Source organism: Podarcis melisellensis (assembly GCF_964234715.1).
Source record: "Podarcis melisellensis genome assembly, chromosome: 3".
In the NCBI taxonomy this organism is placed as follows: Eukaryota; Metazoa; Chordata; class Lepidosauria; order Squamata; family Lacertidae; genus Podarcis; species Podarcis melisellensis.
Genome location: NC_138530.1, coordinates 61,514,573 through 61,539,219, shown reverse-complemented (window position 1 = coordinate 61,539,219; position 24,647 = coordinate 61,514,573). Strand labels below are relative to the sequence as shown.

At 41.3% G+C, this 24,647-nt stretch overlaps 1 protein-coding gene across 12 annotated transcripts; it reads right to left on the bottom strand.

The window, feature by feature from the left end:
- Positions 1 to 47: 47 nt before the first annotated feature.
- On the bottom strand, positions 48 to 24,285 carry MTFR2 (mitochondrial fission regulator 2). 12 transcript variants are annotated; one of them, XM_081907169.1, is made up of 14 exons: positions 24,077 to 24,215; positions 23,448 to 23,515; positions 22,821 to 22,968; positions 21,904 to 22,026; positions 19,080 to 19,184; positions 17,905 to 18,026; positions 17,040 to 17,215; positions 15,624 to 15,930; positions 13,866 to 14,046; positions 12,483 to 12,544; positions 4,051 to 4,146; positions 3,347 to 3,408; positions 897 to 929; positions 48 to 341 (listed from the first exon to the last, which is right to left on the bottom strand). In XM_081907169.1, coding segments are annotated over exons 3-14 (1,332 nt in total). In that variant the 5' UTR covers positions 22,884 to 22,968; positions 23,448 to 23,515; positions 24,077 to 24,215; the 3' UTR covers positions 48 to 339. The 12 variants fall into 12 exon arrangements, 11 of the variants coding, with proteins under 11 accessions (XP_081763295.1, XP_081763296.1, XP_081763304.1 ...); XR_014167262.1 differs by having other exon boundaries at positions 48 to 1,332; positions 2,727 to 3,408; XM_081907170.1 differs by lacking the exon at positions 4,051 to 4,146 and having other exon boundaries at positions 48 to 929.
- Between the last annotated feature and the right edge of the window lie 362 nt (positions 24,286 to 24,647).

Sequence of the window (24,647 nt, the reverse complement as noted above, 5' to 3'; positions counted from 1 at the left end):
AATTTATTTGAATGCTTGATACACCTGCGGCTCCGTAGTGTTAAGCCACACTGCTCTAGTTAAGCTGAACTCAGTTCAGTTGTTGCCAATCCCTACCCTCCTCGTATTTTCAAATGATCTGTCCATATTTTTCACAAAATTTTACCTTATTTAGGAACATGGTGGCAAACTGCAACCCAATGAAGCTTGGAGAATAAACACTTAGGGAAAATCGGCAAGGGCTTCTTCGTAGTCATGGATCTTGTTGAAATTTTGCAGTAATTGAATGTGCTGAGATGTATCCACAATCATTGGGAGTAGAGAGGCACACCCCACCAAAAATTTGTTGAAAGTCATATTTCCTGTCAGACATAAGCTCATTCTTTTTATCATATAATGAGAAGTACTCTACCTACAACAATCACAAACAGCTCATTTTGAATCTCATGAAGTCAGTTTTGCATGCCAAAATTAGCAGAAATATGGGAGTACAGTAACTGATTACTGAATATATAGGGGGGAAATTTTCTGGACTCACTTTCTCCTATATACAAGTAGAACCATTAATGGTTTTGCTTATCTACTAGTGCTTCACCAAGCACATTTCATGATGATAGTTAAATCTTATTTTGGGCTGCTGAAATTCAGAGAAAAATACAAGATTTCCTAGACTTGTTTGAGTGTGTGATGTGTTTAACAATTTAAAGAAAATTCATTTTGAAAATCATCCAATCCATTATTTTTTTTACACTAGTCACATATAAGTTATGTGACTATTAGGTGTGATCTACTTCCAGATTTGCCATAAAATTGCTTATTACATAAGTACTCCTTAATTTCCATGATAACCAAACTGTTATACAATTATGAGGGAGTTTCTATGACAGATTAATTTCAAAAAGCAAGTGAGTACATACAATTACATGTCAGCCCATTCTTCCGTATGCATCTTGCAATGGAAATGTGAATCATCATAAAGTTTAACTATCCTTTGATTTCAAAAAATTCATCATCAAAATAAGGAACAAGTCAACTACCATGAAATCTTAGGTGTTGCCTGAATTGGAACACAGCAGAAAAGCAAACTCACAACAACGCAAAAGAACATTTTGTTTGCAAGTCAAATCAAGAGCTTACTTCTGCTCAGAGATTGAAATATAAAGCTTTTTCTCCCTTTGTACAACGTGGAAGAAAGTGTACTGAGCAAACAGAGCTTCAGGCACACATTTTAGTTGCAACATACTGCAAGAAATTCACTGAAGAACAGTGCTGAAGAACTCTATGACATACAGCTACACAACAGCATTACATTTTGATTAAACTCAAGAGTTCTCTGGATGAGATATGGTACATCTGTGCTTAGGACAGTGTTTCCCAACCTTTTTTGGGCAAAGGCACACTTGATTGATGAAAAAAATCTCGAGGCACACCACCATTACAGCCCCGTGACGTCAGCGCACAGCGTCACGCCGGGAGGGACGCACGAAAGTGTAAGTTTCAATTTTTTCCCCTCCCCCTTGCCGGGGAACCTCCAAGCTTTGGGGTGGGGGGGGGGAGGAGGCAGCAAAGCGAGGGACTGAGGGACTCCTCCAACTCCTCCTCCTGCTCGTCCACGGCCGGGTAGAGCCGCTTGAGGCGCCGCTTGAGCTCCTTCTCCTGCTCGTTCAGGGCCGGGTCGCCGCCGTGAGCGGAGGCGGCGTGGGGGACCCCGCAGGTCAGGGCGAGTCGGCTCGTCAGCTGCCACGACAGGAGCAGGGCGGGCGGCGAGGGGGTGGCTGGGTGGGGGAGATCCCCCTCGGATCTGCTCCCTCTCAGGCTCGGTCGGCGCTGTCACGAAGCGAGATGAGGCTGGAAGGCGCCGCTCTCCTCCTCCCTCCGCAGCAAGCGTGGCCTGGCGCGAATCAAATCGCCGCTCCTGTCCCGTGCGCTCAGGTGGGCAGCTCCAAAGGGGCGCCCGCGTGCGCCGGCTTGGGGTGGCTGCCCAAGCGCCTTCTCTCTCTCGCCTCCTCCCACAAGTTCGGGGTCAGCCTCCCGCTCCTCCTCCGCTTCCTCCTGACAGCCGCCGGGGTCTTTGGTCGCCGCAGCCTCCCGTCCAAGAAGCACCTTCGCCCAGGCAAGGACGCGCGCGGAGCTGGCGAGCGCCGAGGGGTGGGGCTCTCGCGCCCGCCTCCCGAACCATGAGGGCCGGGTCGCCGCCGTGAAGGAAGGGCGCCGGGGCGCTGCTGCTGCCGCCGCCGCTCCCAGCATGCATGGGCCCAGCTGAGGCGGCGGCGGCTGTTGTGGTGGTGGCGGCGATAGCGGGCGGAGGAGGGGGCGGCGGCGGGGCCGAGGTGGCCGGCGGCGGCGGGGGAGGCGGCGGCGGGTGGAGCAGGAGGGCGGCCGAGGCTGGTGAGGGAGTAGGGTTGCCCGGGGCTTGAGGAGCCGTAGCCGGGAGTTGCTGCTGCTGTTGTTGCTGCTGCTGCCCGGACATGCCGGCCTCCTCCTCGTCCGCTGTCTCGCGCTCCTCCCTTTTGCGCGCGCTGCCCCGCCGCCGCCCCATTGGCCGGGTCCTGTCAGCTGATCCTGTGTTATTTCCTGTGTGTGTGTGTGAGGGGAGAATGGAGAGAGAAACCTCGGCACCACCACCGCGGAGCCGCCCCCGGCTCGACGCGGATCCTCGCCGCCGCCGCCTCTCGCCGCCCGACTCGCGGCACACCAGGCAAGGTCTCGCGGCACACTAGTGTGCCGCGGAACACCGGTTGGGAAACACTGGCTTAGGAAACACCCACACTTTCATTGCCTTAATGAGGCCTATAGCAACTCCATATAGCCAATTCACACAGCTAGAGCGGTAATCAGTTTTTTCTGTCTCAGCTTCCCTGACACAGATGAGTGCACTGTTCGTTTAATAAGGGAGTTCTATCTGTGCCACCAGCACATGATAAATTACAACCTACTGTAGGAGAAACCTGGTTGTGTGAATGAATGTCTTGAAGTGCTACTTCCATTAGTTTAAAAAACAGATACTAAAAGCAAGCATTAAGAAGTGAAATATCAGTGATTTGCCAAAAACCAGAACTAAGAAATACACAACAAGAGCCACAGAGTCTCCAAGCCAAAGGAATGTAAACCTTAATAAGTCCCAAGGCAGAAAGGAAAGCTTAGGTTGAAAAAATAAAATACTAGTGTGATCTCTTTAGATTAGTGTGAAAATGGACTTTGAAGCCACATTTCACTCTGTGAAGAAAGGAGCTTTATATAAATAGTAATAGCAGCATTAACTTGTCAAAACTATAGCAAAGACTGTTCAAGATTTTCTTCCACATATCAGGATAAGAAAAAGCTAATTAGGATTCCATAGATTATTATTTTAACCTTAATTACCTACCGTGGTATCTCTGTGTCTTTCTGAAGATTGAAGTCAACCATAAAGGAGGGATGAACAGATTGCTGAAAAGGATAAATTACTGAATGTTTCAATATTTAACTCCACTTTGACATTTTTCTACAATTCTTATCAGATTCCTTTCTTTTTCAATTTAAGTGGGCAAGTGGGCCACATTGTGATACCAGTGCACTTTAAAACCCTAGCTGCAATTTACTCAAATATTCCAAAACTATATTCATATACTTGTGAGAAGTCTCACTGATTTCAGTGAAACACACTTTAAATAAAGGCTGCAATTCCTAAGCACATTTACCTGGAAGTGACAAATAAACAAAAATTCTAGAGTATGTTGATGTTCTCCCCAAGTCTGAAAAACGAGATTTCTCTGGGCATTATCTTCTTTCATTTTTGAATGGAAGAATGGCTATCACGGACAATTTTATTCTGATAGGTCATGTACCAAGCAGTCTATTCACGGGTCAGTCTGAGTTCTTTAACTAGATATGGGCATAAGTCACCCTCAACAGCATTTATTTCTGTGGGAACCATACTGCAAAAAGAAACTCTTGCTTTTGTATTGTGGCAAATATTTCAGCACAGCGGATGGCATCCACCGCTGTCTCTCCACTGAACTGATGGAAGGCATGTCAGCAAAACAGAGATTTAGGCAATTTCCAATTATTCCCCTCCCTTCCGCTACCTACCTATGCTTCCCTAAATCTGTTCTGAAGGGCTGGGGGGGATCCTCCAAAGAAGATTTTTTAGTTTGGGGATCACTGAAAATTTGCTCCATTCCTCTTCTGCTAACAGATGATGAGCATAACATTGGTAATACTCAATCATATATATATTTAGGTACATAAATTTTAAATGCAAATAGAAGTTAGACTTGAGTATAAAACACATCTTTTTACATAAAGCTATGCCAAATAATATCACATGGTCCTAACAAAACCAAATGTAGGACCAAACTTTAGCTACTATGATTGTGTATGAATATGCATTAAGCTGAAAGGAAGCAATAGACTGTGTTTGAGCATAACACCAAGCCACAGTTCGTTAAAACCAGTTTGTTTACCAAGCCATGCATTTTGTTCACAATTGATACAATGGATTGTTTTGTGTAATGCTGATTTGTTGCCCACTCTGCTGCCTCTGCAGTGGCCAAGGAATGGCATGGCCTTCACATTACTGGTTCTCTTACTACTACCTAGCTACAAAAATGGGGCAGGAACATACTTGTTACACCTCATGCCAAACACAAGCCACAAACTTTTCCTCTCTTCCCCAGTTCTTCAGAATGCCCTACACATCTCTAAATCCTTCCTTCTCAACCCTCATGAATAAAATAATTTCTTGCTGCAAGACATCTCCCTGCAGTTCCATGGCCATTTCTTTGAAATTTGTTAGCCACCCCAAAATATGACTGATAATGGAAGGGATGCATATACTACTCCAGTGGATACTCAATCATCCGACACCAGCTCTGAAAGAACTACCCACCCAGCTTTACCAATCACCCAGTAAACACAAGAGACTCTTGCCCAATTTCTGCCTCCAGAGACCCTCATAGCTGTGAATGAAACACTAAACTTCCCAACCACAAGCAGTGTAAGATGGACTCTTTCCACAGACATGAACATACCCCAAACCACCAACCTCTGTTTCATACCTGAACATATTTGAAGTCTGCTCCCAACTTTGTAAAAATCATTCCTGACTCCGACTTCTGACAGACCTATCTCTGGGGCCAAGGTCTGCATTATGTCAAGTTTCTTATCTGTAGTTGGAGCTCTGGATGGTGGTTGCTCTTCTTCTTTTCCTATCTTGGAACCTAAGGAAGGTGGTGAACCAGTCCTCAAAAGACTGTAGGAAATACACAGGCAATTCATCAGCCCTCTTGGTCCCATTGCACAGTTCCTCTGAGGCATCTGACAGCATATTCAGGCTGATATAGCAGTTGTTTCTGGTACAGTCACCATCAGCCTCTTTGTCCTCTTGATGTTTGTACATGGCTACCATGATAACGGCACTTACTGAAGCTTTGCCACTGAAGATGCCTCTCCAGAAATTCCAGGAGCAGAAGAGATGATCTGCCTAGCCAGCAATGGAGCAGCCTGTCTTGGCCACCAATGCTGCTGACTGCCCAGTAGCCAAGGGTGGCATCTGTATCTAGGAGTGAGGCTACTTTATAGTAGAACAGCATAGTGCATGGTTCTACCCCAGAGTGCTTATAGTGAGTAGTGAGAATTTTAAAAAGCTTTTGAGAGTGTTCATCTTTGCACAGAACTGAAGAATGCAACAACTGATCCCTTTCAAGGACATTTCTTTGGACAGCTGGCTATGTATCGCCTCAATGCAGTTCATATTCTAGAGTTCCCTTTTGTACTTTTCTTCATGTGTCAACAAAAATCCCTCTCTCTTTCTTGTCCTTTGCTTCTGTAGCAACAGCTACTACTAGTCTGCAGCAGCCGAGCTGAGATATTGCTAATGTAGCTGACACACATAAACAACACCATCTTTCCAAGGGAATACAAAGTAACACAGAGTGTTTATGTAATTTTTTTTTAAAAAAAAACACTCTCCCCAATAATTGCTATCACACGTTGTTTACAATCTTCAAACCTTGGTACTAGTATGATTACTCTGAGTGAGCAATCATCCTTGGACTGCCTGAGTCCATGGTGATAGCATGATACTGACCAAAGGGGGACTGAAGGGTCATGAGTGTTTCCCAGAAACAGAACTGCCAAAAGCACATAAATGGGGAAGAACAAAGGTCAGCTTCATGTACTTGCTATAGATAGGATTTTTGTGAAGCTGCATTTGTCTTTAAAATTGGGGTAAGATACTAAGAACAAAGGAATGCTTTCAACATGTGCTCTTGGATACATGCTAGTAAAAAAATGACATAAATTTTCTCATTGCAAAGTGGAGCTAGGTTGGCAGGCTGGAAAGGAAGAGCTTGTCATGGCATGGGTGTGGGGAACCCTAATGCTAGGCAGAGGAGGAACGAAGGAAAGAGCTGGAAAACTGCCAGTGAGATTCACTTGGCTGCATGAGCATTTTCTAACAACTCTTACCCATGTGGGTGGCTGGGATACAAGGCTGGAACAAAAGGGGTTAACCCAGGATAGCAAGTTTGGCTGCAATGACGAACATAGTTCAAGCAAGCAGAGAATCATGAACCAGCTTCAAACCATGATTTCATATTCTAATATCCTGGTTGTATATAAGCCATAGTTAGGTGGCTGGGGAGGGTTTGGATGTACAAACTACAGTTAAGTTAAACAGACAAACTGTGGTTTAGTGTTAGGTCTGAACAAGGCCTTGTGTGAAATTGTGACTGCTATGCAGTGATGCCAAGAACTAAACTGTATCTTTAACATACTGCTGTAAGTATTCATGTCAAAAGATAACTGTTAATAAAAAAAATACAGAAGGATGGTGTTTGCATATGTGCATATCTCACATTTTAGCCAATTTAGTCAAGCATTTGCTTTGTGCTTGCATCTTCACAAGAATTTTTGCCACTTTCAGATGCTGTTTATAAATACAGGTTGAATTCTACAAGCCTGCTGAACACTCTAGACTATTTCTGAAAATCCCCCTACAGTTCAGAATTGGTTCAGGAGTGGGTAATACTTCTTATCACAGCAATCCGTTTGGCTTGGCCCTCTTAGAGCACATCATACAATTAGTAAGAAGTTCTCAGAACTTTTAGATATCAAAACATCCCCTATTTTCTCACTTTTCTTTAATCAGGATTCTTCCCCCCTCCAAAAAAAATCAGGATCTCTTGAAGCCCTTCTTGATCACAGAAGTATCCTAATAACTTTTATATTTGTGAGTCAAGGAAACAAACCATGTATTTCTGAGTGCTAGTAGAAATTCTCCATTACCAAATCAAAAACTGATGAGGGTGGGAAAGGGTAACATGACTCCTATAGCCCAACATTAAATTTCATGCCATTTGTTACTTGGGCTGCCTATGCCAATCTGCATTATGAGTTAATATGCTAGAAATTTTGATCCCATTTTCGGGCTTTTCCAGCAGTTGAGAACATACTGCACTCCATAATTTTCCAAGTGTCAGAGTTCTGTGCAGTGTTTTTTATCAAATATCCATAAATATAAAAGTTAGTCAACACCAAGTACAGAGAATTTATTCAACCTATATTAACCCTAGTGTGAAATATAAGCCAATGCTCATTTATCAATTGAAAGATAAGCAAATTAAAAATAAACCACAACCAAAGTGCTGTCTCTATTCGCAGGATGATATTCTCTATAGCTGAGTTTCCCCCTTCTACTTATTTAACTTGAAATAATGCTAAATGCATGGTAAAATGCTGTAGGGAAAAAATCAGTATTTTAAAAGATGCAAAACTCCTTAGATGAAGCAAAAAGTTTTATCAGATAAAATGTATTATTTAAGATACTAAAAATGACTTGAGGGCAGATTACTGGATTATGGGAGGTATGTTAGTGCACCAAAATTCTTATGATTAGCAGTGTATCACCAGATGGCACTTCTGCTTTATAAAAAATAAGCCCTAGAATATGCTCCAAATAAAGGAACCTCAAGTCCCATTTGCATCTCAGGGTCCAGGAGATCCAAGAAATCCAGGCTACAGAGGTGATTACTAATTCTGTGCCAGGCAATGGTAACTCTATGCCATGCAATGCATTGATTTTTTGGTTTTGGAAAGAAGACCGTATGAAATGTAAGAGAGAACTGCAAAACACAACTGCCAAGAGTTAGAGCTCCCATACAATATCAGGAGATGCACAAGCACCAGAAGACAAAGAACAACCATGCATCATGAGGACTGAGCACTTGTAGAGGTTTCACTCCACTGATAAATATTAACAGACCACAGGGAGAAGGGGAAGACAGCAGCAAGCACACTGAGCAAAGAACTCACACGAGAAATACCACGGTCACTACAGTCCACATACTACTACATTAAGAAATAGCTGGTCAGCTAGCTGGTCTAGTTCCAAGTGCTGATGCAGCTGTAATCTTCTAAAGACACCAACAGAATGGGGATGCCACACAAATCAGGGTGCGGGGGGACTGCTAAGAGAACAAGTAGCATAGCACAATAGTAGAGAAATATGTGGTAATGAGCCCACAGAGAGGGGAATTTACCTCTGGATATGCAGGAATCCTGTTTATCACCAGGCAACTGCAGCTTTTGAGAAACTAGCCTTCTACGCTCGAGTTCTTTTAGAAACTAGAAAGACCAAGAAACTTTATAGCATGAATATCAACAGACTAAAAACAAAACCAAGGTATTTGGTTGTTAAACTCTACTTCTGGGAAGAAAAGGTGCTGTCTATGGAAGACAGGCAATATAAAAGCAAAACTATTTTTATTTTTTTTGCGCAAAGCTATAGTATCAGATTGCCCTCTGGTGGTTAGAAGCATGTGTTAATCACATTTAAAATACATGGGTTGGTCATTAACATCTACGGTAAAGGATGTGACTGAGATACCATTTTCACAATCAGGATGACGGAGGAATTTGTTCCATATTTTTCTGATCGTCCTTTTGGCTCAGAATGCAATCATACATTCCTCTGGATTTTGCAGTAGAATCATAGAGTTAGAAGAGACCACAAGGGCCATCGAGTCCAACCCCCTGCCAAGCAGGAAACACCATCAGAGCACTCCTGACATATGGTTGTCAAGCCTCTGCTTAAAGACCTCCAAAGGAGACTCCACCACACTCCTTGGCAGCAAATTCCACTGTCGAACAGCTCTTACTGTCAGGAAGTTCTTCCTAATGTTTAGGTGGAATCTTCTTTCTTGTAGTTTGGATCCATTGCTCTGTGTCCGCTTCTCTAGAGCAGCAGAAAACAACCTTTCTCCCTCCTCTATGTGACATCCTTTTATATATTTGAACATGGCTATCATATCACCCCTTAACCTCCTCTTCTCCAAGCTAAACATGCTAAACTAAACAATAGTTTTGGTCCAAAAAACTGTGCACAATAATACGTATTTTATGTACTGTATTTTTCGCCCTAAAGGGCGCACCTAGTTGTTTTTTTGGGGGGAGGGAGAAATAAAGGGGAAAAAATATTTTCCCCCCAGGCGGATATCTGCCTGAAGCCCGTGGCGCACTACTCCGCGCCCCAGGCTTCGGGATGCAGCCTGCTATCCGCAAGCCTAGGGAGCCCGACGGGAACTCCCGCGGGCTCCCAAGCCTTGCAGATAGCTTCCTGAAGCCTGCATTCGCCCCACAGGACGTACACACATTTCCCCTTCATTTTTGGAGGGGAAAAAGTGCATCCTATAGGGCGAAAAATATGGTAAATTAAGTCATATTAAAAGAGGAAATGCATTCAAAAGCATTGAAATCTGTGTGTTTTGTGGGGAAGTGCATGTAAAATGCATCAACATCATCCTAATTTTTAAGTCCGCAAACAGGGATGGAATGAACCTATGATTGAGGACCAGTGACAGTGAAACAAAATGGATTTAGGCTAGTCTAGTTTAGGTTGGGTCTCTCTCAGTTTTTGGACTGCAACTCCCAGCATCCCTAGCTAACAGTACCAGTGGTCATGGATGATGGTAATTGTAGCCCAAAAACTGATGGAAACCCAAGTTTGGGAAACCCTGGACTTGATAGTCCTCAGGGTCCCTTCCAATTCTATGATTCTATGAAAACCAACCTCACTCTCAAAATTTCATTGTTCAAAATACAACCACAACTGAACATTCAAATACAAAATGAGTTCCGTTTGGAAAAGTTACAAGCAACTGAAAATTATGACAAACATGGAAAAAACAACTCCTATAAAATATTTCTCTTTTAGCATGAGTGAAACACTCATTAAGACAAGGTTTTTACTCACTCAAAATGTATGGTATAAAGATTTTTATGCAATAAAATCTACAACAGTTGAGAGTAATAATTGCCGTGTCTAAAGGAGATATAGATAACACTCAAATCCAAAATGTGTTTTTTGGGGGGCTGTTACTGACATTGTTATGCAAAGTGTATGCAGGGCCTTAATTATCTTGTGAATTGCTGCTTGCCTTCTGGAAACCTTTGATATAGCTTAGACATACTGCTAGAAGAAGAGTTTCCTGCATCTGCTATCCTTCCAACCTGACTCCTTTTTCACCTCTCCCCTCAAACAACTGAGAGACAGACAATATGCTACAAAACTAACTGAGAAATACTTTGCAAATTATACAATGCATTTTTGTTGTTGTTGAAGATAAATAGGTTTAGATCTGATAAGAAGGCAAGTATTGCATATCTTTTAATTTGTCCTAGAATTTCCATTACTGCCACAAAAAACCACCCAACCATACATGGCTTCCAAGTTATCTCTAACCCACTGTTTAAATATTAAAAGGCTATATATCACACACTGCTAATTGTTTACAATTAAGAGGTGACATACTAAGACAGACATCAATGTACTGTTAGCTCTAGAGTGGCACATCACTCAATAACTAAACAGGCACACATAGCCAACATTCAAATTACATGCATTTACTGCTATCACATTATTTATGATACAGGCCAAGTAATGTCTTTATACAGAACTAAAAGTTATCTCTCCCTTGAGAAAGAACCATGCAATGATGGAACAGAATACAATATCAAGCAACAAATTATCAGAAGGAAGCAATTTAATCTCAGGGAAAGAAACCAATATATTGAGCCAAATTTCCTCTGCTTGCCATCCACACAAAAAAACCCATTTGCAAGAATTATAAGGAACAATGCACTGTAACTGGGAAAATAAATAAAAATATAAATACGGTAAGTAAATAAAAATATAAAAATACAATAAATAAAAAGCAACACTCAAAAGTCCGCAAGAGTCCACCAGAAGGTTTGAATACATGGGGAGAACCTGATAAACACACATTATGGGTAAAATCCAGAAACTCTCTGGGCTCTGCAATATCTAGGTTGCATGTATGACGGGGCATCCAGAGTTTAAATGGTTGTGGTAGAAGAGATGCAAACTTTTTTAGATGAGACTTTGACCCTGTATAGTGTACTGTAAGTTACAAGGGGAATGACATATCATATAGCTTATATTCCTCCACAAATCTTCATACACAAGACTACGAAATCTGAAATATTTCAGTCATGGAGAATGATCATACAGTTTAGACATAAAGATTTCTTTTGTAAGCAAAATTTACTGGAGTGCAAATAGTCAACAGCAATATTTATTTGAATCATGCATTTCAAATATGCACACAGTTCCTGTGTTTTCTTTACAAACTTTTACAGTATTCAAGGAAATTAATGGTCTCTTACTCAAAACCAAGCAAACACCACTGGTGCCAATTATTGAGATCTTATAAGGCTGCAACACTGAATCAAATTGAGAAAGGGATAATTTTGAGGAAGCTATTCCTTATTATCAACACATTAACCCTATTCAGTGATGTTCCCATCATGAAATTAGCAATCATGTAAGAGGAAGTGGGGCTCTGTCCACTGGTCCTGTCTTTGTGTCTTCACCCCCAACCTCTCCCTCATTGTAAATGCATTGGGGGCAAGATCGCAAAGGGAAAGCCCATCAAGCACATGCAAGCTCCGTACATAAGGGTCTCAGTTGATGGGGAAAGGCTACATGTGTTAGGTGGGACAGATGCTCCCTCTGCAGAGATATCCTCAATGTGTTGAAGTAAGGCTGCCGAGAATGTGAATGTGCAGGGGAGAGGCCAAAAGCCACAACACGCATCAACTCTTCACACAATAGCTAATCCCATTACAGGAAAACAAATGAACAGGATACCGTTTCGTAAATATATTATCATCTACATATAACCAAATTAATTTATATTTTGTTTCTATGGTACTATTCTCTTCCCTTTTTTGACATGTTTATGTGTCTGCTTTAAATTCTGCAGCCCAGACTAGAAAGTTGTTATAAAAACCAGTAAAACATACTCCTGCTAATAAAATATTTTACGCAAACAAATTCCAGATGCTTGGCTGCTGAAGTAGATTAATGAAAAACAGCTAGCTCTAAAAGCCGTTGCTTTATAGCACAGTATCAAGGTCTACGAAACCAGTGGCAGAGCTTTTCTCAAGAAGCTCTACACCATGGCTAAATATGAATTGCTGGTTTTGCAGGTGATACCTACATCAGCTCATTAGTTCTAATAAGCGTCTGCTTCATACTTGGCTTCAAAACGCGACAGCCAACCTGAAACAAAACACATTTTAAATGCTATTTTTAGAAAAGATTGAAGAGGAATATACGAGTTGATTAACACTTTTCTCCAATCTTAATGAACAGGCCAAACAAGAAGCTTCAATGTAGAGCAAGTGAGAATGTCAAACATAGGCCTACAATAAACAACCAATTTGTTAGGAAATGACTCATCTGTTTTAAAAGAAGCATTTTGATATGAAATAACAAATTTTGATATTTGATATGAAATATCAAAATTTACTCATTTTTCAGAATGAATTATTTCATCACCTGCTCCTGTGTCCAATGTGAACAAATCAGCTGCTCTTCATGACAAAGAGTTTCATGGGTTGCTTCACAACTTCCTTTCCCACTTTGAGTTTGTCATGTTCTAGTATTATGTGGCTAAACTCATTTTATATGGGTTTTTAATTGTTCTTAGCCATTGTGTGTATGTTGGTATATTTTGCTAATGTTTTTATAACTGGTTTTGCTAATTTTGGAAGTAGCTGTTGTATTTTTAATGTCTCTGTAAATATGGGCAGTATACATATGCAATTATTGTTGTTCAGTTATTTATTTAATTCAAAATGCATCTATAAATCTCCCACCAGCTTCTGAATAACTGAAACTACTGCATGGCAGTTTATTTTTTAACTCATTTCCTGAATTCAATAAGGGTCAAGAGAAAGTATCACAAGAAAATAAACTTAGGATCACAACTGTACAGCTACTGTGTGGCATCCTCTCTCTGTAAGACAACAGAAGAATTCAAGCCATCCCTGTACTTTGAAAGTAAGCCTCCTTCTACTGGCCCCTAATGCAGAAGATGGAAAGCACTTGCCAGCACTGGGCAAGGATGGGAAAGACATTCAGCTAGTGCAGAGGCAACCCTATCCCAATCCTTAATCATGGGTAAATGATCATAATTGGAACATGGGAGCCTCCTTCAGGAAGTCCGCTCTCAAGTTTCCTCCACTAGCTTTAAAACCATGCTTAATGCTTTTGTAGCAGCATTAATCTTTTAAATTTGGTTACATCTCTTAGTATGTTTTAGATCTCTTCAATGCTGTTGATCTTTTTTATACTGTACTACAGTTACACCTGTTATGATTGTTACTGTTTTCTTTTAATATAAACTGTAAGCTGTAAGTGTATTTTAACTGACTTTATATGTCCTTGTGTAGGTTGCCCTAGCAATTTTAAAGAAGAGCTGTACAAAAATATCTATAATTAATAAAATGACAAACTATTTCATTCTATATCACTAGTATTGATGCCATATATAAATGACAGAAGCCATTAACAAAAAAAAAAAAAACCAGATACATACCACTGGGGTATCTGGACTGGAAAATGGAGAAGCACCATAGGATCTGTTCTCTTTATCAAAGGAATCATCATTGTTCTGTGATGCAAATTTCTCTTTAAGAGCTTCTGCTATTAAAGCTGCTGGATCCCACTGTGATGCAATTCTTTTTTTTGTTTTGGGTAGAGGTGTACCTCCTGGTGATCTGGAAAGAGAGCCAAAATGTTTGCAATCTTCAGTCAAAGATGCTGCTTCTCCTACATAGTAAATGCATGCAGTACTACTTGCCACCCTCTTCAGTTCTGTGACCCTCCACAGATAGAAGGCTTTTTTTATTCCAGGAAGGCTTCTGACAATACAACCAGGAAAGAGAAAACTTTCATGTATTCCCTCTCTCCTCTTCAACCACCAAAGCCTTCACAAATCTACTTCAGAGGATTGGGGGTACTCTTCAGAATAGCATGGGAAGTGGCACAAGGAGAGGTGTATCTGCGAAAGTTGTTTTCTTCCCTGTTTGACAGACAGGATCAAAGCGCTGGATCAAAGTGCTTTCTGTAAGCAAAGGGTCACTTTGAAAAGAATCAATGCATTCTCATGCAAAGTAAATTCTGGGTATCTTGCTGTACACTTGACACTATGTGCACCTGGCCTAGTATTGAGGAAGAGAGTTAAAGAACTCATTGAGTCCACTGTAGATCCTTTCCCATGAGTTCAGCTGCATGTGAGAGCATGAAGGAGCCACTTGAACTTTTCAAATAAAAGTGGTAGCCAATTCTTCATCTATGTCTGGGGAGCTGACACCAAGACGTATTGAACTACATGACAAGTAGGCACCTTCACAACAGCACAACCTCGTGCAAATTTATGTGATGTGCTGATGCATTCAGGTATCAAATTTGGTATCATGCACCTCATTCTTGATTTCAGTTCATTTTCAGATCCAGGAAAAGACTCCTTAGGGAAAAAAGGAAGCTAACCTGTTACGACTTATTATTTGAATTCAACAAATTGTAGAACATATATTTTTAGCTTTTGATTTTATTGATCTTCCTTTTCAAAATAAACTGTTTTTAACTAAAAATTGATTTTTTTTTGGCCATCTTGATGTGATTTTTATCATCTTTGTAAACCACTTTGAGGTTGTATAGTAGTACCTTGGTTCTTGAATGCCTTGGTACTCGTACGTTTTGGCTCCCGAATGCTGAAAACCTTGAAGTAAGTGTTCCGGTTTTTCAATGTTTTTCAGAAGCCGAATGTCCGACACAGCTTCCGCTTGAGGGCAGGAAGCTCCTGGAGCCAATTGGAAGCTGTGTCTTGGTTTTTGAACGTTTTGGAAGTCAAACAGACTTCTGGAATGGATTACCTTCGAGAACCAAGGTGCAACTGTATTTAGAGTTAAGTTGTATACACAGTTTGTTAAATAAAAATAAATACATTATATAGCAAAAATGATTTGTAGCAGCTATAATGAACTATCAGGAGAGGTTTCAATGCCATGTCTCTGTCACCCACTCAGCACAACAGGGAAAGGAAGGAAGTTTATGAGCACCAACTTAGATTTTCAGGGGAAATAATTTTGCTAGTTCAGTGTGAGTTCTGTACAATTTATGTATTCACTCATCAGTCAAGTGCATTCAAGCAGGAGTGGGTGCTGACAGCAGCTAGGCACCTGTGCATATAACACCAGTTTCAGGCACTCTTAAATAACTTCTCAGAGGGAAGATGTTGACCATATTTTATATTCATTATTTTATCTTCAAACGCATGTTCTGCTCAACATACCTCTCAACTGCTCTTAGTTTGATCTTATTTATATCCTTCAGAACATCCATCATAGTGGGAAGAGCTTCTTCCTTCTGCCAACCTGTACTATCTGTAGTATTTCTTATCTTACTTGAAGCCCGACGTTGTTTAATAAGCTCAATGGCTGAATTACAGGAATCAAAATTAGATAGCGGTACAGCTGGACATGGTGGTGCTGGTGGCGGTGGAGGAACAGCAATGTGAGAACTTGGGACTGGTGTCGAAGTCACTCCTGGCTGTGAGAGAGCATTAAAGGCCATGTTTGAAGAATTCACAATGCCTGAACCTATTAAACAATTAAAGAGGTGATATTAGGGAACTTTAATGTTGATAAGACAATGGCATGAAGGTCCTTTGATGCACTTTTAACACTACCAGCAAAGTCTAGCAAGAGTTGTCTTCCATGAAACAACAGAAGACTCCAAGGAACAAAATCATACTACCTTGAAAGGTTCTTTTAAAAAGATTATTCAACAGACAAATCATTATGCTACACTGGTTCTGGCAGATTTCAGACTTGGACAAGGAAGACCTGGATTCAGATCACTGTTCAGCCATGACAACTACTGAATGACTCTCTCTTAACCTAGGTTTCCTCAGAAATATTGCATGGGTAAAATGTAATATTATAAATAGTGCCATGAATTCCATGGAGAAAGAATTGGATAAAAATATGGTAAATAAACTATACTAGACAACCTCCCACCACTAAAGTCACTCACAGTCCTTCTTTAGTTTAAGATTTCAGACATCATTATTACACCTTTTCAAGCACATTACTATAGATATAAGGGCTACAAGAAAATGTTTACAAATTTATTTGTTAAAGTGTTTATAATCCTCATTTCTAAAAGGCTGAATCCTGAAGAATATAGTAACATTTTCAGCTGTTATGGTACAATGGTAAAATATGGGCAATGCACAGAGCCCCAACTTTCATTTACATAATTAATGAATATTTTATAACACAACAACAACCATGACTCCCCCTTTTTTGATTGAACAGTAGACCTCTATACTATACTATACTTTTCCCTCAATCTGAAAAGAAGTTTACCAGGCAGCATTGTGGGGGGCAGGGGCGGTGGGGGGGGGGGAATGCTGTTCCCTCCTAGGAATATACAGAAATAATTGCGAGTTCTTTGGATTCAGGCAAAATTCCCAATAACTCTCCTCTCTAGTGTGTTGACTAGACTCTAATATATGTTATTTCGTTTTCTCTTGCCTACACTACATATCTAACTTTTAAACATATGAACACTGTGTGCTGGACAATGAAATATCAAGAGAGTTTTCTATATAAATGTTGCTATGAGATGGCAGTGTGACTGGACATTATGAAGAGCAGGAGCCATGCATGGACACATGTATCAGGAATCACAAAGACAGGCTTACATGGTTGATCATTTCCTGATCTAGGCACTGCCACAATTGCTGCAATCTGTGCACGAAGATGAGCTAATTCATTCTCAAGAGCAGAAATTTTTTTGAATGCATCTTCATTCACAACAGTTAAGTTTTGCATACTTCCTTTTGTAGCAATCGGCATAACTCCTCTCCATTCATCAAATCTAGAAAATACCAATGTATAGATTTATAAGTGAACAGAGGAAACACTGAAAAAGCCAAAATTATTACTGTAAAGAGATATACAAACATATTCAATCTGACCATGACAGAACTCAACATTAGGTGTTCTGCAGCACAATTCTATATATGTCTGTGTTTTGTGGGCATTTCTCTCAGGTGCAGAAGAGTGCAGTTGTACTCACATCCTGCTTGTTCACTTCTCATAAGCAGCTGGTTGGCCACTGAAAGAACTGGATGTTGGAGTAGGTGGGCCACTGGCCTGATTCAGCAGGTTCATCTTATATTCTTATGCACAATCAGAAGTCTACTTGTACAAAGTGCTTCTATTACATATTGGGCAATCTTCTTCTCTCAATAAAACCCCCCATGCCACTGTTCTTTGGGGGGGACGTGTCTCCTGACATTTAAGAGAGGCATTTCTCAGTGGGTGGGCAGAAGGAAAGGGAATGAGAAAGCCACCCTCCTCATCTTCCCTCACTCTCCATTCTCAGGATACAACCCATTACTGAGAAATATAAATGTGCCTGCAAAAGCTTGGATGATGTTCTTGTAAAAAATCAAATGCTGATTGTTATTGTCTCTCAAGTAAAGAAAGCAGTAGCTAAGAATCACTGAGACAATTCCATTATAAAACAAACATTTATTCTAAAGACATGTCAGTTTTACTTACCTAAATCTAGCGTATGGTTCTTTCTCATTTTCTGCCATCCACAAAACATCAGCAAGAGATGGTGTAACAGAGCTACTAGAAATACTTTGCTCAGATGTCAAAGAATTCAAACTCTGGATTACCTAAGGCAGCAGGGAAGAAATATTATTAAAAGTCTATAAATGTATATCAGTATACATTTATATATACTGTATATATACAAAATAAAAATATCAAGCATCCACTAGTTCTAGTATTTTAATGAATTATTTCTCTGTTTAGTGAGTGGTGCAGGAGAACGATGTTGTTGTCCTGTCCGATATCCTATCAGCTATTTGCCAAGCAGAATAACCTTTTGAGAGCAAGAACAGACAAATCAGCCACCAATTAAGCCACTGCGGGTTGCCTGCCTTTGTGTGTCAATATGTGATGCGCAGAGGCTCACTGCATGGATCCAACCGCAAGGGCAAAGAGTAGTGAGACATGGTGAGTATCACCTGATCTGCATGGCAAGCCACTGTACACAAATGGCAAGAAGCAGCCTCCAACTTGACAACTCTTTATTGCCCTCTTTGGTAGCAATGCCATACTTCCAACCACTTTTTTACTCCTTGTCTTTATCTTTGAAAATTCTAATCATTCATTTAAGATGAGGTAAACTAGAACTGTCAACAGCAGGGTTATACATATTGTTTCAAGAGGTTTGGAGGCACTACCACCATAACTCTTTTGAAAAGCCAACACTTAGGTGGGAGAGAGCACAATTCTCTCAATTTGTTTTTCAGGAGCACAGTTACAGCACCATCTTTTAGCTGAATTGCAATGGCTAGCAGATAGTATTCAGTACCCCCCCCCCAAGTACTACAGCATAGATGATCTCATTGTCTCCAAAATCATTTAGCTCTGGACTCTCAAATACTTCTTTTTCATATTCATAGCATAGAAATATTTAGGATTTTCCCTTCCCTTTATCCATTTTCCTCCTTAATTCTCAGTGCTGGATAATAATCATTTCTACCATAACTCAAAATACATTTCTATAACCAATTTCCAAATCCTAAACAGCACAATTCCAGTAGAATTCATTTAGGGATGCCTGCTGTTTGTTCCCTACATTATTATATGCCACACAGAACATGATTTTAAATAATGTATTAAAATTGTATTAATCTTACACTTTGCAATAACCCCTATACCTGAAACTGAGGCCTTGGACAAGGAGTTAAAGAAAGATATTTCCCCAGTCTGCGAACGAAACTTCGGGTAGATCCATACTTTTTTCTTTCCCATGCCCAGGACACCTAAGAATCAAGCAATCCTCTTCAAGTTAAATGAGAATATTTTTAAAACAGCTGTCAACCAATTAAATAACTTTTGTTGCTTTGTCATCTATATTTTAGCCAATAAAATGTATGTGCACATTAACAAAACCTTAAGATAGATGCGTTTTGCAGGAATTAAAAAAGTGTAGGCTGGTTTTCAGCTTAGTAGCAGATGCAAACACTTACTGTTTGGGCAAATAAAGGTGATTGTTACTGTGCAGGATTTTAAGGTAAACACGAATCATCAATTTTAATCATACAATTGGGGGGGAAAGGGGGGGTTTCCGCAGGAATGCTTCAGTTGGAAACTGTTTTCATAAATTGATTGACGTCTGATTCAGCATGTTTATTTTACCTGATAGATAATTTATGTGTTGTATCTCTCAAAAGGCCATGGCTGGATGGTTGCGTGGGAGCCTGATGGTTGCGTTGAAGCTAAATTCTTTAAAGACAGAGGTCTTCTGGTTGGGTCGAGATGACATGGGGTTGGGGGTTAAATTCCCATCCCTTGCAGGGGCGCAATTAGTGCCAGACCTTCTGTCAAGAGTCTGGGTGTAACCCTTGACGCCTCCGTCTCTATGGAGGCACAGGTTACAGATACAGCAAAGGCAGCATTTTTCCATCTCCGCCGTGTTGAGCAGTTGGTTCCTTATCTTTCTCGCCCTGATCTAGACACTGTGATCCATGCTTGATTACCTCCTCCGGGACTGCCCATGAAGCTGACCCAGAAATTCCAGCGGGTGCAGAATGCCATGGCGAGACTACGTACGGGGTCTTCGCAGTGCGACCACATCCAACGAGTGCTATATCAGCTGCACTAGCTCCCGGTGGAGTACAGAGTCAGGTTTAAGGTGCTGGTTCTAACCTTTAAGGCCCTATATGACCTGGGACCCTCGTACCTATGGGACCGCCTCTCCTGCTATGCCCCACGGAGGACCTTACGGTCTGCAAATAATAACATCTTGGATGTCCCAGGCCTCAAGGAGGTTAGACTGGCCTTGACCAGAGCCAGGGCCTTTTTGGCCCTGGCCCCCGTCTGGTGGAATGCTCTGTTGCATGAGACTAGGGCCCTACGGGACTTGTCATCTTTCCGCAGGGCCTGCAAGATGGAGCTGTTCCGCCAGGCCTTTGGTTGGGGCTCAGTCTGACCCCTCTCCTTTTACAAGACCCTGCATATAAGTGGCCTCTCTAACTCTTCTCACCGGCTCATACAAATAGCTGAGCATGGTGAGTACTTAAAGTTCCCAACCGCTATAGTCATAGTTATAATTTGCGGGTATCCATCTGATCTTATTTTGATTTAAATCCGATTTTAATCTGTATTTCAGTCGATTGCTGAATTTTATGTCTTAATGTATTATATATTTTGATGTTAGCCACCCTGAGTCCGGTTCTGGCTGGGGAGGGCGGGATATAAATAATTTTTTATTATTATTATTTCAGTAGTCAAAAAGTACTTGACGTGAAATAATGGGGTTGGGGGTGGAGAGATTCAATAAAGCTCACTGACTGTGCAATCCTGTGAATGTCTCCTCAAAGGGAGGTTGTACCAAGTTCAAGGGGGTTTCCCAGGTAAGTATCACCTGACTATTGAAATGCACTCTATCTATTATCTATTCTATTAGAGTGCATTTCAATAGTCTGGGTGTTACTTACCTGGGAAACCTCCTTGAATTATTTTAATAAATAATAATAATAATAATAATGAAATGCACTCTACACTGGGGATCCCTTAAAGACATCCAGAGATGTCTTTTAACCAGCTAGTGGTAAATTCTGCCACTGGAGTATTGATAGGTGCATCTGCACCATTTTTACACCTATTCTGCATGATCTGTATTGGCTGCCTATATGTTAGCAGGCACAGTTAAGATGCTAGTGTTGACTTTTAAAGCTTCAAATGACCTGCAACCCTGTTATACTTCTTCCCATACCAACCGGTTACCGGGATGGAGGATACGAACTTGTCTGTTGTGGCGTAGCACCATGAGTGTAGAATTCTCTTCTCCTGAAGGCACAGATGGCAACATCCTTGCTGGGAGTCAACAGTCAAATTAAAATACACTTGTTTTTATGTGCCTTTGTATTTACTCTGCACCAACATGTTTGACTGATTATTGTTTTTATTAGCAATTTAAGTTTATTACTGTTTTATGTTATATGAGGCTGTGTTACATTATGTGGGAAACCACCCTGTGTTAACCGTGTGTGATGAAGGACAGTCTTGAAATTTCATTAACAAAAATAAATAGCACATGAAGTTATTAAAAGGTACAGTGTAGAACTGTAGAAGTTACAAAAAGATAACTGCTTGTGAAAAAGCATATATTTGCTAAATTTTATTACATAATCTGTCCTGTGTTGCATATACTGCAACTTATTTTCATTGCTTATATTTTATTTTAAACATTTTTATGTATGCCACCAATAACTTTGGTTACAGGATGGCATAGAAATATCATTAATCATCATCATGTATGGAAGACTCCCAAGATAAAAAAGAAAGAAAGAAAGAAAGAAAGAAAGAAAGAAAGAAAGAAAGAAAGAAAGAAGTGAAGGGAAAGGACACACTGGAGAACATTTCTGATAGTGCAGAAATGTGAAGCTAGTCATGAAGTAAAATTGCTATGGAAGAAGCCAACACCTACACACTTCATAAGCACTATTAAGGAAAAAAGAAAAATGTTGATGATCTTACTGCATAGCTTCTTGAGATGGCACATAACTGTTGGAAGTGTGCTCCTGAAGAGGTGTTTGAAGGAAGATGGGATGCAATCATATGAGCAAAGGCATTAAGACAAACTTCACACCTCTGTATAAGCTGTAAAAAGAAAAAATGTCATAAAAAGGCAATCTGTGCCAATCCAAGAATCTATAATCAACCCAAACATTCTAGATTCTCAGTCAGCAGGGTAGGGAAGCATACAGAAAAGAGCTAACTCTTCTTCAGAAAGAAGGCAGGATCAGGAGGGGATAACTTCATGCCATCCCTGGGAAGGAGGAACCTTCCAGCTCTACCTTCTAGAGAAAAGCATGGTAGCTCTAGTCATGGTGGCTGTGCTCTGCCTTCACAATCCGAGACTTTATTCTACTGAATACCCCTCTGCTATTTGGTGCACTACCCTCCTGACTGAGAACAGAAAGTTGGACTCGCTTTGTTCTTCAGGTCAGCAGGGAGTGGAACAGAGAGGCAAACTCACATTATATAGATCAATCAGATTATAGAGGGTGGTTTATGCCTCTCTTCCGTGATATTTATTATAGTCCTTTTTTTGTTAAGGCCATTGTTGGACTCCTAATTCTTGTCCCTTATGATGTTCTTCTTTACTACTATGTTATTGGTGATAAATGCAGTTCGAAGCACTTTCAGTGCTGAAATCAAGTCTGAAACTGCAAGACTCCTCCTCTCCAGGAAGGATATACAAATTTCTCAATCATTCAGCCGTCTTCCTGCTCTACTCCTCCACACTCACCAGAAGAACCCTAGACGCTGATGGTAAGCATACAGAATGGAGTCATGGAACACTGTGAAAACTGTATAGCTCTAACTCTGTTTTAATACAAAACTTCCATAAAACATCCCCACTCCTGAGCTTGTCAATAATATTTGCTTACCAATTCTGGTGGCACACCATAATATTCCAGCAGTTGTCTTAAGAGATTCAGTACAAGAGACATAGTACAAAGCACTTGAATTAACTCAAGTGCCAGTTAAAAATTACTGTTGCACATGCCAGAGGGGATCAGCAAATATTTGCTACAGCTGCAAAGAGAAGAGTTTATTTCATAATTAGGGTAAAACTACAAACTCAGTTTACTTATACATCCACATGAAATATTTATAAATGCAATGTAAAAGCACAATTAGTTAAAAGAGTAATAAGGAAGGAGTATTATAAATTATTAGAAATAATAATTGAATCATTGAATTGTAGAGTACTTTCCCCAAACTCAAGCTCGATCCATAGCATGTGTTTGCAGGAGCAGTATTAATATTCAAAAGGGACACACCTCTCACACACAACTAAAAAACATTGCCACACTTTTACAGCCAAGAGAATGAACCACAATTTCTCAAACCCCCCCCCCGCCCCTTAACTCAAGAGGCAGCTGATGTTTAACACAACCACCATTTCACCAACACCTCAAACTGAGAATTGTAGAGTTGGAAGGGACTCCCAGTCCAACCCTCTGCAACGCAGCAACCTCAACCCGCGCTCCCCGATCTAATCCGAAACCAACCTGGACCCGGTTCAGCTTTGCAAATGTGCGAGCAGTTTTATTGCTGCACCACTCGGAGGGTCACGTTTCTACGGAAGAAAGGGAAAGGGACGGCCGCGCGTTTAGAGGCGGAAGGAAACGACTTTTTGTAAACAGAGACCTGGAAACATGATTAAACCGTGATATAAAAATATTGAAAACAAAAAAAGTATTAGCTGAATGAGAAACTGTTACCAGGACAAACTCTGCAGCTTTTGCAGAAACCTCAACAATGTGACAGGAAGAAGGGAGAGCGGGCGAGAGGTCTCAAGCAGAGGAATCCCTTGTCCTCGCTCGTTCATTGCAGCTGCTGAGGGGTCAGGAAGGGGAGTTTTACCATTCGGTGAGGGGGCTGTTGGTGGCGGGTTGCTTTTTATTTTATTTTATTTTGTCTTTCGACAGGCCCGCTTCCTATCGGCCGGGAAGGGAGCTACCCACAACTCGCGTGGGGAGAGCCAACCCCGCCCCAACGGTCCTCCTTCAGCCGTTGAGGGGCTGCTTTCATACGACTTTCCCAAGCCGTCAGCTAAAGCAGGGCGCAGAACGAAGCCCGCCCCGCAGCACGAGCGCACCGCGCGGAGACCGAAGCAGCTGCCGGAGGGAAAACTCACCCGCCACCGCGAGACTTCTCTCTCACAGACACGCGCGCGCGGACGCCGAAGCGAGAGATGAGCGGAAAGACGCTGAGCGCGAGACAAGGACTCAGCGCAATCAAACCTTGGCACTCCCTCTCTTGATTGGACGAGCGGGAAGAGGCGTGGCTTCGCTCTGCAGCCAATCCCGCAGCGCTAAGGCGACGTTTCTGGAAAGGGTGTGGTTTGCCGCGGCGCGGCGCGGAGCCCGACCGTAGGAGAGAAGCTTTCTGACCGCGGGGGCTGATGGGAAGCGGCAGCGAGCTCTAGTCGGTCGGCGGCAGGATCGCTGTGGTGCTGTTGCGTCCGCTGTGTGCACAGAGGCAGTGTCTCATATATGTTAAACATACGTCAGCGAGGGGTTGTGGTTTTAGTTGCACTTCTAGTTGCTTTTATGGGAGACAGCACACAAGACAAAAGCTATAATCACCTAATATCTCATCAAGTTCCCATTGAAGCTAATGAAAACTTAACAACCGTTGCCATCCCTACCATTATTATATTTATTTATAGCCCGCCTTTCCCTTTGACAGCGACTCAGGGCGGCTTA